The following is a 16,778-nucleotide window of genomic DNA, read 5'->3' on the forward strand; positions in this document are numbered from 1 at the left end:
TTTCGTCATATGTTCTGTGAGAATGTTGTGTCCCCTCTGGACCTTCTCATTCGGCTGATCGTTCATATTGAAAGTGAAAGGGAGCTATTGAAGTAAGTAGAAATTCTAAGAGAATTAGAGAACAGCTTAGAGATAGTTTTTTTTTTTTTCCTAGAACCTTTTTGGGTTCTAGATTAGTTGGTGAGAGATTACAGGAAAATTGTTGGGGAAACTCCTTCACGATGTTTAATATACCATAAATAAAGAGTGAAATTAAAAAAAAATGATTAACAGCAAATGGATACATTCGTTTGAATTGCAAATTTTAGAGTTTGTATATATAAAAAAAATTTTGATTAAAGAATATGTTGAGTTTTTTTTTTGTGAAAACTTGCAATCCAAACAAGGCCTAGTTTTCATAAATGATGAGCGCTACTCCGTCACAGAAAACGTTAATAGCGAGTCTTAGGTTGTGTTTGGATTGTATTTTCCGTCATTTTTCATGAAAAAATTACTGTAGCGATTTGATATATGTGAGAAAAAAAGATGAAAGAGAAATGTGATCACAAAAAACGATAATATTTTCCGACGGAAACAAGTAATCCAAGCGTGGCCACATTATGGCTCATAAAAGGGGATCACGTCATCTGTTTTGTACTTGTATTGGGAAACAACAACATGTTTGATAGTATCATTAAACCTTCTCCTCTTCCTCTACATGTTAATTAAATAAAAGGTAATCTTTTATGAAGCTTAGCGTATAGTCGAGTCGATCATTTATTTACTTGTATTTTCTGGTACCTAATCAGAAATCTGCTGCTAACAAAATTTGGCTCGTCACTTCGAAGTTAGAACCGGAACAATGCCCCATACATAAGATAACTTCCCGAGGCATCGAATCATCCGGGGATGTAGCTGTTAAATTTTGCCAAGATTTTTGAACCTACGAGGCTGTGCTATAAAACCTCAAAACTCGCAAATTGATGCATCGCCCTTCCTAGTTCATACCAGTACCATACCACTGTATGTATCATTGCCTGCCTGGGGACTGGTGGGAGTGGTTGATAAGCCTCGAGCTCTCGCGCCCTCCCTTTTTTTTTTTTCCTTTTTCTAGCTAGCTAACCCAGACTGATCTTGTCTGCCCAGAAAGCCAACTAAGATGGAGAAGGAGATGAAGAATCATTCAGTAATCTCACCATCAGAATCTAAGGTGGAAAAGGAAACCGGGAATCCTTCGAGTGGGATCGGTGATGAAAATGAAACGGACATGGAAAGGCTCACAGCAAGGAGCAGAAAGGGCGGCCTAATCACCATACCGTTTATCATAGGTAAATGTTAACAAAACTACACATTCGTCGTACCATAAAAATTGCAAGAAAGCCTAATGTATCTCCGATGGACGTCCCCTCCCATCCCATGTATTAGATTTGTGCAAATTTTCAGCTTAATAACATTCAAGCCCATAAGGAAAAAAAAAAAGTGTTTTCACTGAGGAAAACTGACGACTGATTTCCTTTTGTAACTTTAACCTCAGCAAATGAGGGATTTGAGAAGGTGGCAAGCTATGGGCTGCTGCCGAATATGATACTGTATATGATGAATGTCTACCATTTGGGATTCGCGAAGGCAAACTACATCCTCTTCCTCTGGTCTGCTGCCACCAACTTCACCCCAATTATTGGAGCTTTTCTTGCTGATTCCTACATGGGACGTTGTCTCACCATTAGCCTCGGTTGCATCATCAGTCTCCTGGTAACTATTATATCTTCTCATTCAACCCCTAAGTCCGGTAATTTTTCCTTTTTAAATTCTGTAGAATCTCATTCTCAGGCAGTGAGTTATCACAAAAATGTTTATTTCACACTTTCTTTGCCCTTTCAATATTGGCTCAAGTTTTGTTGCAACAGTTACGGTTACCAAATTAAAAGGAAGTTCACTGATCAGTACTGTGTTTGCCATTTTCTTTCTTACAGAAAAAGAAAGAAAATACTTTTGATTGCCCACTTAACTATTACACCTCTTTAACGCGCATATCTCGAGAGTTTTTTTTTCCTTTTTTCTTTTTTGACGGGTCGGTTCATTCGGCAGGAGATGATGCAATTTGTTTGCTCAAAACTCAAAAGTCAAAAGGTAATGACTGACTGACACCGCATCCATGTCCATGTGTTGGAGAAAAGAGAGGCCGTTAAAAGTGTATTTTAGTGAATGAGTGTCTCATTTTGGTTGTTTTCTAAAACAACTACAGATTTGCAAATTTCTTTTTCCAAATTCTTTTTTCTTTCGACTCTTATTCGCATACCAATTGTGTGTGTGTGTTTTTAAAAATAAAAAAAAAAAATTCTTGAAAAAACATATGTATATGTGTATGACCAGTCTGCAGGCCTAATCGTCGCATGCAAAACCTTACTGTGCCAATTCTAAGAGCAATATATAGTTGAACTATTCCTTGTTCCAAATTTGTTGTTAATAAGGTAATGGATCAGTTCTCTACTAGTTAACTTGTTTCGTGATTGATAAAAGAAGCAATCCTTTCTACGTACATTTATCACTTCTTTTGGACTGAAAAAATCGAGCTACAATTATTTGTGGGGCAGCAGTTCCACACATTCAATACGCTTAAAAGGCAAAAAGGTCATGATTTTGCTTTTCGTTTTTGCTTTAGTCTCCGTCAATACTGAAACAGGTGAAAAAAAAAAAAAGAAGAAGCTTTCATGTTCTTTTACTGCTTCCTGAGGTCCAAAAAATCAACTCGGCAAATTAGAGAACTGATGTATGAGACTATATAGATTTTCTGCCATTAATTGGCACGAGGGGACGTCAGAAATGAAACATGCACATCTTCTTCCTTCTCCTGCAAAGTAGGGAGTTTATTATTATCGATAAAACTAGTGACAAGAAATTGGTGAAATGTTAAGACGAAAGGGAATATAGTGAAGGTATTCTTTAATTTCCTGCTCTTGAGTTTACATTTTTCAAATTAAAATGGACTGTGAAGCTAGTGATGCATACATGTTAGAATGTTGTGCCCTTTGGAAGGAGCCTCTTGTTGAAATCATTTAGGAAAACATAAAAGTTGGCGTGGCATGCAGCAAGAAAAGAATATTAGAGAGCAATTGTTTGGCTTTATGATAATCAACGTGATGACCAAATTGAGGGAATGCTTGATTGCAACAGGGCATGATGCTCCTTTGGTTAACGGCCATGATTCCAGGAGCAAAGCCTCCAACTTGCAGCCCGCCCCTGCCCTGTAAATCAGCCACGCCCGCACAGTTATTTTTCTTGATCGCCTCTTTTGGCCTTATGTCAATTGGTGCAGGTGGGATAAGATCAGCTTCCATGGCTTTTGGAGCTGATCAGCTCGATAAAAGAGATAATGCTGGTAATCAAAGGGCATTAGAAAGCTATTTTGGATTGTACTATGCTGCTACCACATTGTCGGTTTTGGTTGCTCTTACGGGCATTGTTTACATCCAGGATCACATGGGATGGAAAGTAGGCTTTGGAGTTCCTGTGATCCTAATGTTCCTCTCGGCTTTGATCTTCTTCCTTGCTTCTCCAATTTACATTAAAAAGGCAGCTACCACGAGTTTGTTCACTGGATTTGCACAAGTAATTGTAGCTGCATACAGGAATCGGAAACTTGCCCTCCCTCCTCCGGAATCGGGATACTACCATCACGAAAAGGGTTCAAGTTATATCGTCCCATCCGGGAAACTAAGGTACGAACTATCATCATATCAGCACTAATTAACATTGTGATTTTGTTATAACAACTCAGAAAACATGATACTGAGGCTCGATTTAAGGTGCACTAAAATGTCAAATTGCCATTTCACTACAAGAAAGATGTCTCTTCATGGTGAGATGCACTTTTATGAAAACGAAAAGACACAAGTCTGTTGGTTTCAATTGGCGTCATTCAAGTAAAATGTTAAACACCCTACTTTATCATTCCAATAAACCTTTCTGATTCGGTATGATTAGGTTCTTGAGTAAAGCGTGCGTTCTCCAAAATCCAGAAGATGTTACACCATCTGGAGTTGCTTCAAATCCGTGGAATCTTTGTACAGTGCAGCAAGTGGAGGAACTAAAGGCACTGATTAGAGCTATCCCAATATGGACCACAGGAATAATGATGTCAATTAACATAAGCCAAAGCGCTTTCCCTTTGCTTCAAGCCAATACCATGGACAGACATTTGACTTCCAGCTTCGAAATTCCAGCCGGTTCTTTTGGCGTGTTTATGATCATAACTATAACTGTTTGGCTCATTCTATACGACCGTGTGCTCCTTCCATTGGCATCAAAGATCAGAGGAAAGCCAGTGCGGGTTGGCACAAAATTAAGGATGGGAGCTGGCTTATTCATGACAGCAATGGCCATGGCGGTTTCTGCGATCGTGGAGCATATTCGACGAAGAAAAGCAATCGATCAAGGTTTCTTGAATAATCCTCGAGGATTGGTAAACATGTCAGCTATGTGGCTTGTGCCACAAAATGTTGTTGCTGGCTTAGCAGAGGCTTTGAATGCAATTGGCCAATTTGAATTCTATTATACAGAGTTCCCAAAGAGTATGTCCAGTGTTGCTGCATCTCTATTTGGACTAGGAATGGCTGCGGGAAGCTTGTTGGCTAGCGTTCTCCTCAGTGCTGTGGATAAATACACCAAAAGGGAAGGGAAAGAGAGTTGGGTTTCAAACAATATCAACAAGGGTCGTTTTGATTACTACTACTGGCTTCTTGCTATTATGAGTTTTATCAATTTGCTTTACTATATACTCTGTGGTTGGCTCTATGAACCTTGTGCTGATCAAGTGAAGAAGGGCGAAGTTGAAGAGAAAGAAAAGGAATTGGAACAGCGATCACTGAGACCAGATTCACCATTTAGGACTGATGCCACCGCTTGAGCTGAACATCGATACGTCTGGTTTTAATTCTTTTATATAATACATCCGTGCGGTGCGGTGCCATATAGGAATGTACGTATGTACCTATATTCTAGATGTAGTAGAAATTGTGGCCCTGATCTTCCAATTTTTATTGAGTATATTCTTTTGCTCATTCAAATGATATGATTCTCTTTATGTTACTGAATCCTGAGGATCCGAGGTATAAGTACTAGGTAGAGAAGCAGAATTGGAGTGCCCCGGGACAGTTTCAGAAAAAGTGGGCAGCATAATGATATATTTATCGACTGGTTTTTATAGGTATAGTGGAGGAGGACGAGGGAGAAAAAGATTCGAAGAGCTGCTAGAGATAAGACTTGCTCAAGTCACTAAACGTTTTCAGTGCCTAATGTAAAGATGGGCGTTTGAAAATTGACATTGTGATCAGAAGATGGTAGGAACTTTTACTGCAAGAAAAGAATTGCAAGAACCTCAACTGCATGTTGAGATTGGTTATAATTTAAAATGTATTTTCTGCATTAAGGTTGATTTTGACACTTTCTCGTGATGGGAATAATTTTTGTTTCCTAGACAATATAAGCACTCGTGAGTCGTGATGGGATGACTTAAAAAAAACTTGTAATTTGTGGGCTAGTTACAAAACACTAGAAGTTAATTTCTTAACCGTACGGTTTATTCAGATCTCCAAATGGTATGGTTAATGGTTTTGATAAGAAAATTCAACTACATCTGTCTTTATTCTTCGTCTTTTTCCCGAGTACTTACCAATTATCGAATCTTACTGGAAATCTGAAAGCAAAAGTTACACACACAACGAAGAGAACAAGACGCTGCTATCAGGAAATGATTGCTTTCGCGTACACAGCATGCAGGGTCGGCAGGGCTGCAGTTTTTCATGGCATAAATGCATATGCAAAGAAAAAATGTCGAATTACAGAAAATCATTCTCCAAAAGAAAACAAAAAAAAGAACAAATTAACGAACAAAAATTTGAAGGATTCTTAGGATAGTACAGGGGAAATTCTAATAATTGAGAATCTCAGCCTGGGAACAAAAGTTGAAAGCTTCTACTGCTTACAAGTTGCAGTCTTTGGAGCTAGGCTTCCTCAAGTCATGCAAATTGCAGAGCCTACAATACAAACAAGAAAGATCCATGTAGCCATGCAATGGGCAGCGAGAAGAAATTATTACACCCTGATATATCATCAGATTCAGGGATGATTTCAGCACGCAACCTCATGCGAAAGTGAAAATGAATGGTTGGGTTCACTTGTAAAGGAAGGATTGCTGGCTTTGCAACAGTCCCTACCATACCATATACAACGAGAAAAACTTAACCTATGAATTATTATAGGGGAAAAACATATGTCATATCGCACTTTCATTGGATTTTACGCACTGACGCATTATCAAATTTTAAATGCAAAGTAAATACTGCAAGCAACTTGCATTAAGATATACTAGTGTATGACAGTAAAGTGTAATTAAGTTATAAAGGTAACTAGTTGTAATGACGTTTGGGTGCTCCGGAATTGGAATTGGATATAGAATGAATTATAAAAAATTAGTATGGTATAAGCTCCTAGTATCATTGAAATCACTAATGCTTGGTACAATTTTTAGTGGAATGGGTATCAAAATTATTATTGCATTTTTTCCCTATCTTTTTCTTTGTTGGGTTCAATCATACGGGGCCTTTAGCAACAACCACCAGCCATCATCGGACCACCCCTAATCAAGACCTTAGGCTTTTTTCTTTCTTTCTTTTTCTTTCCTAATTTCAGTCATAACTTATATGATGAAACAACGTCAACTTTTCTTTTTCCTTATCAATTGATACAATTCAAATTGAGAACTTGTCAATGGCTTGCAAACAGATTTAAGGAAGTTTGAGCGGGGTGACACTAAACTCGAGCCGATGTGGTTTCTTTCTCAAGTTGAAGCTGAATCCCTTGAGATTGCGGCTGTAAATTCTAGTACTGATTCAAACTTAGAGGTGAGTTGTGTAGGAGCTTGTTGTGATGGATGAAATTTGGGGGGGTCTAGGGTTAGGATTTTAGGGGTGAGGAAGGAGTGATTCTAGTGAGGGGGAAGGTGGAAGTTTTTGAGATGTTGAGTGATGGTAACAAGGAAAATTTTTAGATGTCATGGAGGAGGAGACGAGTGGAAAGGCGGTGATGAGGGATGACTGGATAGGGGTGAAGGGATGAGTGAATAAAAGAAATGTTTTATAAAAATTATTTTGGAATCAAATATAGAAATTAACAAAACCCACCAATTCAATTCGTTCAGGAATTGAGAGTTGCTAATTTTTTTGAATTCATTCCAAAATCATCAATCCCACACCTATTATCCAAGCACTTAAAATAGATATCATTCTAAATCCTGATTTTTTTATTTTTTTTTATTTTTTTTTTGTCGACGAAGTGGTGTGTACGGGTCAATTCCGTAAAGGCGGCCCGACTAATCCCACTCCGGCCCGACCCGACACCCCAATCAGACCTAGCACGTTAGATGCACGGAGAAGCCGTGCCCTCAAACCAAGCACCCTCTCAAGTGTCATTAAATTACTGTTTGGTCGTAGTGGATGGCCGGATGCGGGCCTGGCCCTGAGTCGCATAGTGTGACTCTGTGCAATGGACTACCGGCAATTGGGAGTAGGGACCCCTAACTTTTGACTATTTTAGTTGTAGACGAACTTTTGACTACCGGCAATCACTGTTTTTGTCACGAACTAGGAGGTGGTGGGGCCCTGAAGTTGCATGAACGATGGAAAGAAGCTACCATGCAGTGTCCGATGACAAGCAATTCAATTGGGGGTATCAATGGGTCCGGTTTGGATCCAGATCTAATAAATTTTTTCGGATTTGGGTTAAAATTAATTTCGATATCAAGATCCAAATTCGTACCCATTTGCTCTAACAAAAACGGATCGAATACGGAATATAAGATTTCGACCCGTATCCGATTCAGACTCGAACAATATATTAATAATTATAAAGTATGAATATTTCTAAATACATTTCTTTTATCAAATTAACAATTTAATAATGACTTTGTAGATTGATTTGTGATTAGTTTTGGATTGGCTATTGCGAATTATTTGTTATTTAGTTTTGTAATATGATTTGTTTAACTTTGGAGATTGGATTTTGTGATTGGTTTTGGATTTAATTTTGAAATATTTAAATTTGGATTTTCTTTCTCGATAGACTCGGACCCGACAGAACCCGCAGTTCTGGGACTCTAAGGTTAAGACCCGTTGGGTATATGGGGTCGGTTCAGAAGTCTATTACATAAAAGCGAGTTTAAATTCGAAATTTTCAATTTCAGCCCGAACTCGACCATTTGACACCTCTAAATTCAATCACATCAAAATCAATATTAACAATCTTAATGCGTAAATACGTGCAAAAATAAAAGTCGTGAATTCATTCACTTAGATGTATCATATATTCTTTTAATTTTCTTTCTATTAAATACATACAAAATTAACTTTCTACTAAAAATACAAAAATAACTTTTAATTTTTATTTACGAAATTCAAAAAGAAAATTATCACTAAATTCAACATTCAAGAGCCTAAATAAAAAGCTATATGACAAGATTAAATCACATAAATTGTCTCTTTTTAAGATGTATAACATATAAGGCGAATGTTGGATTGAATTATAAAGTGAAAGAGATCTTGAATCCTTAATTCAAGATTTTAAAAAAAGGTCTAACATGCGAATTTCTACAATCAATAATTTTATTTGTTTTTCTTCTTTTGAAGTAGCACTGTTAAAGAAATATAAGAAATCAAGGAAATCCAGCATTTCACGTTCAATCCAAATTTCGAAAAGGAAGTCCCAAACCCAAGAGGGATGAATCATGAAACTCTTAAAACCCAATGTAAAGGGATCGTCTATTTCCTGCCATTTGAAACCAGGGGAGAGGATGATGGTTGTTTGCCAGTGCGTACGGAACCACGATCGCCTTCCATTTAGTTTACATATATTAAGTCTGAAGCATGTTTACACATTGAGAAATCTGTGAAAAAGTAAAAATAAGTGATTAAGATATATCCAAAAAAATCAAAATACATTTTGAAGACCGGAAGCTGCCATCCCAATTCCCAAATACAAACCCGGCGACAGATTGCAACTATAGTAGAAGATATCCAAAAAATGACCGAATGTGCTCTTTTGAAGGGTTAAATGAGGATGCTAGTAGATAGTTATGCTACAGCTCGAGCAAAATTGCTCTTCTGAACTTTTGTGATAAGGAGCGGGACTGCTCCACTCAGCAGTCAGTAGTGCTAAATGCACTGTTGTAAAAATTGGGGCCATTGCTCCAATAAATAATACGCAGTTTTGCTATGATGTAAAATTTATTATCATTTCGGAAAAGAAAATTAAGATACATCCGCCGTCCGCGTGGTGAGTGGTGACTGCACGAAGGGTAATGTACATGCGTGCGTGTGTACACTCGCCAAGCTTTAAGTTGATTTATGAGGATTGAGGATTTCAGTTCATTGTACTATAATAAAATCAATATGGAAATTATTTTTGAAAAGCAACACCGTTCATAATATGTATATCCCTTATGCCAGTCTTACTCAAAAAAGTGTCTATTTCTAAGGTTTTTTTTAAGCTATATTAGTATGAAGTAAATTTAGTAGTTGTTGTCTCGTGGGCCATCTTTTACTTTAATCCAAATGCCTAAGTTCTTACAATTTAACAAAAGAAAATTAACTTCGCTAAACTAATTTATTGTCAAATGAATTGAACATTAGCTTAAAAAGTTCTACAAAGTGTAACGTATTTGAAGATTTATTTGGAAAATGCTTGCGTATGTCAATTAGATTCATAAAGCTCTGCAAAAATTAATATTTACGCATTTTTTTTATGAAAATCTCATTCCTTAAAATTACATTTAATTGTTGGGATTTACATAAATTTATATATAATCAATTTGAATAGCTTATTCTTCGTATCAAATGCTTTAAAATGATTGTCATACAATGCTTAAAGTTAGGTATCCTATTTATTAAACAAAAAACTCACCAATTTTCAAAATAGACTTGTTCCAGAAGATTTTTTAATATCTTTTTAAGCTTTTCATAACCATACCTGACTACTATTTTTGCAAATTCAATTTCTTTGTCAGCTTTATCGAATCGCGATTCTTAATATGCATCACACATCGTGAAAATTTTCCAATCTCTTCCAATACAAATTACATGTACGTGCCATTAGGATGTATGTTGCAAACTTTATGTACAATGTTTGATATCACATCCATTCACAAAATTGTATGTCTAATTCAATTTCAATCATTTACTTTACCTTAGTTAATATTCAAAATATAACTTCAATTTTGAATTTCTTACTTGCAAATTTTATTTAACCATTGAACGTTTGTCTTCAGTTCAAACATATCACTTACTAATTCAAAGTTTTTTCGTTGGCATGATTATGCATCATTAAAAAAAGTTTAAATATAAAAAAGAACGATTTTTCAAAGTTTTATGTCATTGGGCAAATACTAAACAATGTGTTCAAGGTTTAGTAAATTATTATAGCAATTGCCCCAAATTTTCCTTTTCTCTATTTGGTGTCCCCACGTATTTACACTCCAGCCTCTACTCCAGCCCATTTTTTCAATTCGGTACCTCTCCAGGTCTCCCCTTCACTCTAGTTTGGGGGTTAAGGAAAGAAAGGAAAAGAACATAAACCTTAAGCTAGAAAAGAAAAGAATAGAAAAATTTATTAGAAATTGTATTATCTTTCCATGTTATTTGGGGAGTTTTGGAGGAGAAAGGGAATGAAGTAATTTTCTTTTATTTGGAAGTGGAGAAAAGTGAAAAGAAAAAATTTTCTTTTGCATAAAGGCCCTTAAATGTTAAATTTACATGAGTATTCTATTAGGTTATATTGTAAACTTTTTAAGGGTAAAAGTGGTATATGGTTATAATTCATTTAACCAACTCCACTTTCTTCCCCTGGGCGAAAAGTTTTTTTTAACTTGAAAGTAGAGTTGCAAACGAATCGAGCCGCTCAAGAGCTGATCGCGAGCGATTCGAGTCCGAGCTCGACTTGAGCTAGATGAACATCGAGTTCGAGCTATCCAAGTCGAATTCGAATTCGAATTCGAGTTCAAAAATAATAAATTCGTTAGCTCGCAAGCTAACGAGTTAGATTATATATATTTTATTTTTTATTTTAATAGTAAAATTACATATATATTTTTAATATTTTATTATTTATTAAAAAATTATTATTTTATTTATTTTTTTAAAAATAAAATAATTATTTTTTATTTTTTTTAAACTCAAACCCGAGCTTGACATTTGAGTTCGTTGAGTTTGAGTTCGAATTCGAGGCTTCATAAAATTAATTATATTAAAATTCGATTCGATTCGATTCGATTTGTTTGCACCCCACTTGAAAGGCCTGACGTCCTTCCTTTTCTGTTCAATTTTTTCCTACCCAAAGTCTCAAAAGTGAGAAAATTTCAACCTTCCTCAATAGTTTTCTTTTCCTTTCTCGCCGTCGTGATTTTCAGATTCTCTAATTATTTGCTTGTTCACTTCTGGAGTATTTTTTCCTCAGCCATCGCGGTGGTAGCGCTTGTCTTCACTTGTAATCAATTGCTGGCTCTCTAAAGCTAAGGTTTCTCATAGATTTGTGGTCATAATCTCTCGTGTAAGCTTTCATATTTGACTATTGACTAAGAAAACATACTACTAGCTTCCAAATAAATATGAGCATCTCTCTTTGTTTTCAACCCAACGTGCTTCTCTTTCTGCACAGGAAGCCAATACTGTGGGGAAGGGTCACAGTCATTCACTCTCCTCAAAGCAATCTAAGTTGGGAAAGGAGTTGGAGAGTTACTCTCTATCTCCACACAACAATCTAAGATGGGAATGGAAATGGAGAGTTATTCAAGTAATACTGGTGCAATGGACAAGAAGGAAAAACTCTCAACAACGAGAAGAAAAGGTGGCCTAGTAACCATGCCATTCATCATAGGTAATTCATTCAATCAAGAAACATATAGTTTATTTTCTGATACAATAACTCCTCAAATTCTTACGTTTGAGCTGAACCAATGAATTGAGTTGAACCTTTTTTTTTTTTTCTTTCTCTTTTTGGGTGGGGGTGGTCAGCAAACGAGGCATTTGAGAAGGTGGCAAGTTATGGGGTGTTGCCAAACATGATATTCTACTTGATGAAAGGCTACAACTTGAGTTTTGCAAAGGCAAACTACGTACTCTTTCTCTGGTCCGCTGCTACCAATTTCACACCGACGCTGGGAGCTTTTCTTGCAGATTCATATTTGGGTCGTTTTCTCACCATTAGCCTGGGTTGTATCTTCAGTCTTCTGGTAATAATTTTACTGCTAGTTTATATCTTCAGCTTCTTCTTCTTGAATCATGTGCTTCATTTCTTTTCCCGATGAAACTTCCTTCCGACAGCTACCATGTTAAGAGTTTTATTTAGCCCTCTCTGCCTCCCCCGGTCCAAGTCCAACTTAGTTTAGACTAGAGGAGGGGGCATGAATTTGCACGACCTGCGTTTTTCTTCGTCCCCTTTTCCACTTCAATTCTTCAAATAACTAATTTTAATTCCAGTGTTGGAACACTTTTTAATCTGTTTTAACTAGCATTTTTCTGGAAGTTCTGTTTACAAAACTTTGCTGCTACTTAGTTCGTTTGAGTTTTATCCCCTCGGAAATCTTCCCAGGCAAGGTACCGGTACCTCAGCAATATGTTCCAAAATTTCGCAATTATTGTATCATACTAACTGCAATCATTTGCTCCTTTTTTAAGGGAACAAAACGTAAATAGAAAAAGTAAAAAGAAAGGGTACTAAGTGCCGATCGCTTTGACCTAGATTTCAGCTCCCAAGGTGTCGTCGAAGCGGCTTAGATGCCCAGAGAATCCCAACTGCCGAGTATGTCCAACCTTTTACCGTAATTGCCTTTTTCCTCCAAAGTTCCAAGCACCAACAAATCCCGGATCAAATCCCATGGCTAAAAAAAAAAAAAAAATCCCATGGCTAAATATCTTGGCAGTACATGTATATCGGCAGGCCTTGTTTCGATTGCAGTCTTTTAAAGAAATATTTTTATATTTTTTGTGTTCATATTTTTCATTCACTTTTTTGTTTGGTGTGTATCAGGTCGTTACAAGATATTTTTTTTAATAAAAAATTTAGAAAATAATAATCCAAACCAAACCAAGTTCACCTTAAACGGCCATTTGCACAAGGCCTCAAAATTACTGCTCTAGTGGCACAACACATAGGAAAGCACTTGGTGATGCAAAAAAAAAAAATCACGAATAATTTATTTTGAAAGGAAAAACAAAAGTAAACAAGTTTGATGGAGTGCCTGCTGTCATCTCCTTTGGCACTTAAGTTTAGAAGCACAAATCCCTCACCCAAAAAAAAAAAATGTTTTGTTTTGAGATGAGTATAGTTGTTGGAAGTCAAGAGCCATGATGATGTTTACACCTGTCCGTCACTTCACCTAATTATGAAATTGGAGTTCCAGGATGATGTCAAACTAGTTAACAATCTCTCTCTCCCTGCAAAAACATATAGCTTCTGTTTGGATTGTGAATTATTAGAGATATTTTTACTGTCTTTTTGTGATGTGATGTATGTGAGATAAAAAGATAATTGGGAAGATAAAAAGGTGCGTTGGAAATTGTAATGATGATGTAAGCAAATATATTTTGGCAAATAAACCCAATCCAAACAAGAAGCTGCTCAAGAAATAATTTTCCAGTTCGTTGTTGTCCCTCAAGAAGCTGCTCATCTGGGGAAGCAAATAACGTATGGTAAATATCTTATGCGCATTCGTACACGGCTACAGCTGCACTCCGCTCCTGTTGCTACAGCCACATTTCCTTCACCATTCGTCCTTGTATTTTTTCTGCAGGGTATTATGATTTATGAGCTTTTGCTTCCTTTTCGGGCTGTGTCGACTAGGGCCTAGACAATTCTCTAGCTGTAACTGTTATGTATGGTTGATGTCAATCTTAGGTCGCAATCTTTGTACACTCTGAAACAAATTGTACTTCTGACAAAGTCTTGATGGTTCAAACTTCAAACTGTGAAGTTGTGGCCACTCTCTACCATTAATCAATCAATCGAAACAGCTAGATTCGATGGACCAAGTGGGCATCTTTCTTATCTTGTTTAAAGTGAAAATGATAATTAATGGACTAGAAAATAATAAACTTTCATCAAGCAACATGGCTGTTCGGTAATTGCGGAACAACATGAGTTTTGTCAGGTGTTTGTTTACTAGAATGCCAGCCCTCATGTTCTAGCTGCTTTTCAAAGATGGAACTAATAACCAAAGCGCATGGCTTGAAAATGATGCAGAGAAGATGGAAGGAATGCTGTCTAATGCATTTCCTTCCATGCCTCAATTTATATATATATATATATATAAAAGTTACAAATGTCAATTTTTAATTTCAACTATTTTGTTAAGGTGATAGACAAGCCTTGATAAAATTCTTGAATGATCGCACAATATTCTGGACTTTTGGTTGTCTAAATCTGTTCACAAAATTCATTGTTTTTCATGGCAATAGGGGATGACTGTGCTCTGGTTAACGGCTATGATTCCAGGAGCAAAGCCTCAATCTTGTAACCTAATTCCGCCATGTAAATCAGCAACAGCAGGACAGTTGGGTTTGTTGATCTCCTCTTTCGGCCTCATGTCGATTGGTGCAGGCGGGATAAGATCAGCTTCCATGGCATTTGGTGCTGATCAACTTGACAACAAAGACAATCCCGATAATGAAAGGGTACAAGAAAGCTATTTTGGCTGGTATTATGCAGCCACTTCAATCTCGGTACTGGTTGCTTTCACGGGCATTGTTTACATTCAGGATAAAATGGGAATGAAAGTGGGCTTTGGAGTTCCAGCAATCCTAATGTTTCTCTCTGCTTTGCTCTTCTTCCTTGCTTCTTCATTTTACATCAAACATAAAGCTACCAAAAGCTTGCTCACGGGTCTCGTGCAAGTGACCGTAGCTGCATACAAGAACAGGAAACTAGCCCTCCCTCCTCTGGACTCGAGTTCGTATCATCATCGAAAGGGCTCAAGAAACACCGGGCCGACTGAGAAACTGATGTAAGATTACTGTCCTACCTGTGGCGTTCTCATCTTTCACATTTTGCCACTGAATCTTCTATGCTGTGCTATCTGTTCGCACACATCACTAAACCCGTATGATAATGTGTGCCGTGATTGACTAGGTTCTTGAATAAAGCATGCGTCCTTAGAAATCCAGAGGATGTTACACCATCAGGAGTTGCTTTGGACCCCTGGAGTCTTTGCACCGTAGAGCAAGTTGAGGAGCTGAAAGCACTCATCAGAGTAATCCCAATATGGTCCACAGGAATCATGATGTCAATAAACACCAGCCAGAGCTCTTTTCCTGTAATTCAGGCTAGCTCCATGAATAGACATGTCACTTCAAACTTCCAAATTCCAGCAGGTTCTTTCGTCATGTTTATGATGATCACTATTTCTGGTTGGCTCGTCCTCTATGATCGTGCAATTCTTCCATTGGCCTCAAAGATCAGAGGAAAACCAGTACGCATTGGTACAAAAGCAAGAATGGGAATTGGATTATTCTTCACTGGGCTCTCGATGGTAATTTCTGGTGTTGTAGAGCGCGTTCGACGAAGAAAAGCAATCGAGCAAGGGTTCCTCAATGATCCACAAGCATTGGTAGACATGTCTGCCATGTGGCTTGTGCCGCAATATGTTGCAGGAGGCTTCGCAGAGGCTTTTAATGCGATTGGCCAAATAGAATTCTATTATTCTGAGTTTCCCAGAACCATGTCAAGTGTTGCATCGTCTCTATTTGGACTAGGAATGGCCGTGGCAAATGTATTGGCAAGTGCTGTACTAAGCACTGTGGATAGATACACCAAAGGAGAAGGAAAAGAGAGTTGGGTTTCAAGCAATATCAACAAGGGTCGTTATGAGAACTACTACTGGCTTCTTTCTATCTTGAGTTGTGTTAATTTGATTTGCTTCATTATCTGTAGCTGGGCTTATGGACCTTGTGCTGATGATGTCAAAAAGGAGGATGACATTGAAGGGAATGAATTGGAAGAAATATCAAAATTGAGACCGAGGACACCACTAAGAGTGATGCCGGCTTGATTTCGAATGCCTGCTGGAGTTGAGCAGTTTATTGATCAATAACATAATTAGTAAGCATGTACAGCAAATACTTACACGCCAATTACCAAATATGTATCAGAAAACCCTAGCTCTAAAATTTTCATTTCTTCAAGTATTCTTTCTGCATTCGCACATCCCACGTGAATCTCGTGCTTCGGAAAGAACGAAGCTCTAAATTTAATGAGATAATACCTATGTAAGCAAAAACATAAAAGCATATTATCTCCGAGGCCAGTGGAGAAGAACTAGCAACCAAGACTGATGAACATGGCTGATGAGGTCTCGACGATCACCAGGTATAACGTGGACTTGATGCAGAGAAACCAGGTAACGGTAAGCAGGCTCTATCAACTCATCAACGAAAGCTTAGCACTCACGGATGGGTCTGACAACATCAATCATATGTCTGTTTCAGCCTTGAACAGAGGAATAACCAAATGTGACCTAAGAGATCCCATCTTCTTTCAGTTTTTTTCCACGGTTTCATACTAGTAATTCAAATGCTATAGCTATTTTCCGAAAGGTTATTGAAATGATACCTAGATTTGCCTTTTCTTTTTCATCTTTTCTGGACTCGTGAATACAGGCATACAAGATAAACGATGATGTAAATTCCATTTCCTACAAGCCTATTAATCAAGAATCTGAGAGAGCACTTCGGTCTCAGTAAGCCAAATTAATCTGCAAG

The 16,778-nt window shown here is 37.3% G+C and overlaps 2 protein-coding genes across 2 annotated transcripts; both read left to right on the forward strand.

Annotated features, from left to right (window-relative positions):
- Positions 1-916: 916 nt before the first annotated feature.
- LOC113768617 (protein NRT1/ PTR FAMILY 1.2-like) lies at positions 917-5,315 on the forward strand. The gene is made up of 5 exons (XM_027313049.1): positions 917-1,002; positions 1,126-1,307; positions 1,514-1,731; positions 3,154-3,698; positions 3,964-5,315. The coding sequence occupies exons 2-5, from the start codon at positions 1,139-1,141 to the stop codon at positions 4,883-4,885; spliced, it is 1,854 nt and encodes a 617-aa protein (XP_027168850.1). The 5' UTR covers positions 917-1,002; positions 1,126-1,138; the 3' UTR covers positions 4,886-5,315.
- Positions 5,316-11,671: 6,356 nt separating this feature from the next.
- On the forward strand, positions 11,672-16,224 carry LOC113768033 (protein NRT1/ PTR FAMILY 1.2-like). Its single transcript, XM_027312256.1, has 4 exons — positions 11,672-11,901; positions 12,039-12,256; positions 14,481-15,025; positions 15,151-16,224. The coding sequence occupies exons 1-4, from the start codon at positions 11,790-11,792 to the stop codon at positions 16,067-16,069; spliced, it is 1,794 nt and encodes a 597-aa protein (XP_027168057.1). The 5' UTR covers positions 11,672-11,789; the 3' UTR covers positions 16,070-16,224.
- The last annotated feature ends 554 nt before the right edge of the window (positions 16,225-16,778 follow it).

Source organism: Coffea eugenioides, chromosome 4 (genome assembly GCF_003713205.1).
Source record: "Coffea eugenioides isolate CCC68of chromosome 4, Ceug_1.0, whole genome shotgun sequence".
Taxonomy (NCBI): domain Eukaryota; kingdom Viridiplantae; phylum Streptophyta; class Magnoliopsida; order Gentianales; family Rubiaceae; genus Coffea; species Coffea eugenioides.

Excerpts from the sequence above, each read along its gene's own strand:
- LOC113768617 (XM_027313049.1), top strand. The coding sequence starts at position 1,139 with ATGGAGAAGGAGATGAAGAATCATTCAGTAATCTCACCATCAGAATCT. Across the intron at positions 1,732-3,153 it reads GTTGCATCATCAGTCTCCTG|GGCATGATGCTCCTTTGGTT; the intron begins GTAACTATTATA and ends TGATTGCAACAG. Across the intron at positions 3,699-3,963 it reads GTCCCATCCGGGAAACTAAG|GTTCTTGAGTAAAGCGTGCG; the intron begins GTACGAACTATC and ends CGGTATGATTAG.
- LOC113768033 (XM_027312256.1), top strand. The coding sequence starts at position 11,790 with ATGGGAATGGAAATGGAGAGTTATTCAAGTAATACTGGTGCAATGGAC. Across the intron at positions 12,257-14,480 it reads GTTGTATCTTCAGTCTTCTG|GGGATGACTGTGCTCTGGTT; the intron begins GTAATAATTTTA and ends TCATGGCAATAG. Across the intron at positions 15,026-15,150 it reads GGGCCGACTGAGAAACTGAT|GTTCTTGAATAAAGCATGCG; the intron begins GTAAGATTACTG and ends GTGATTGACTAG.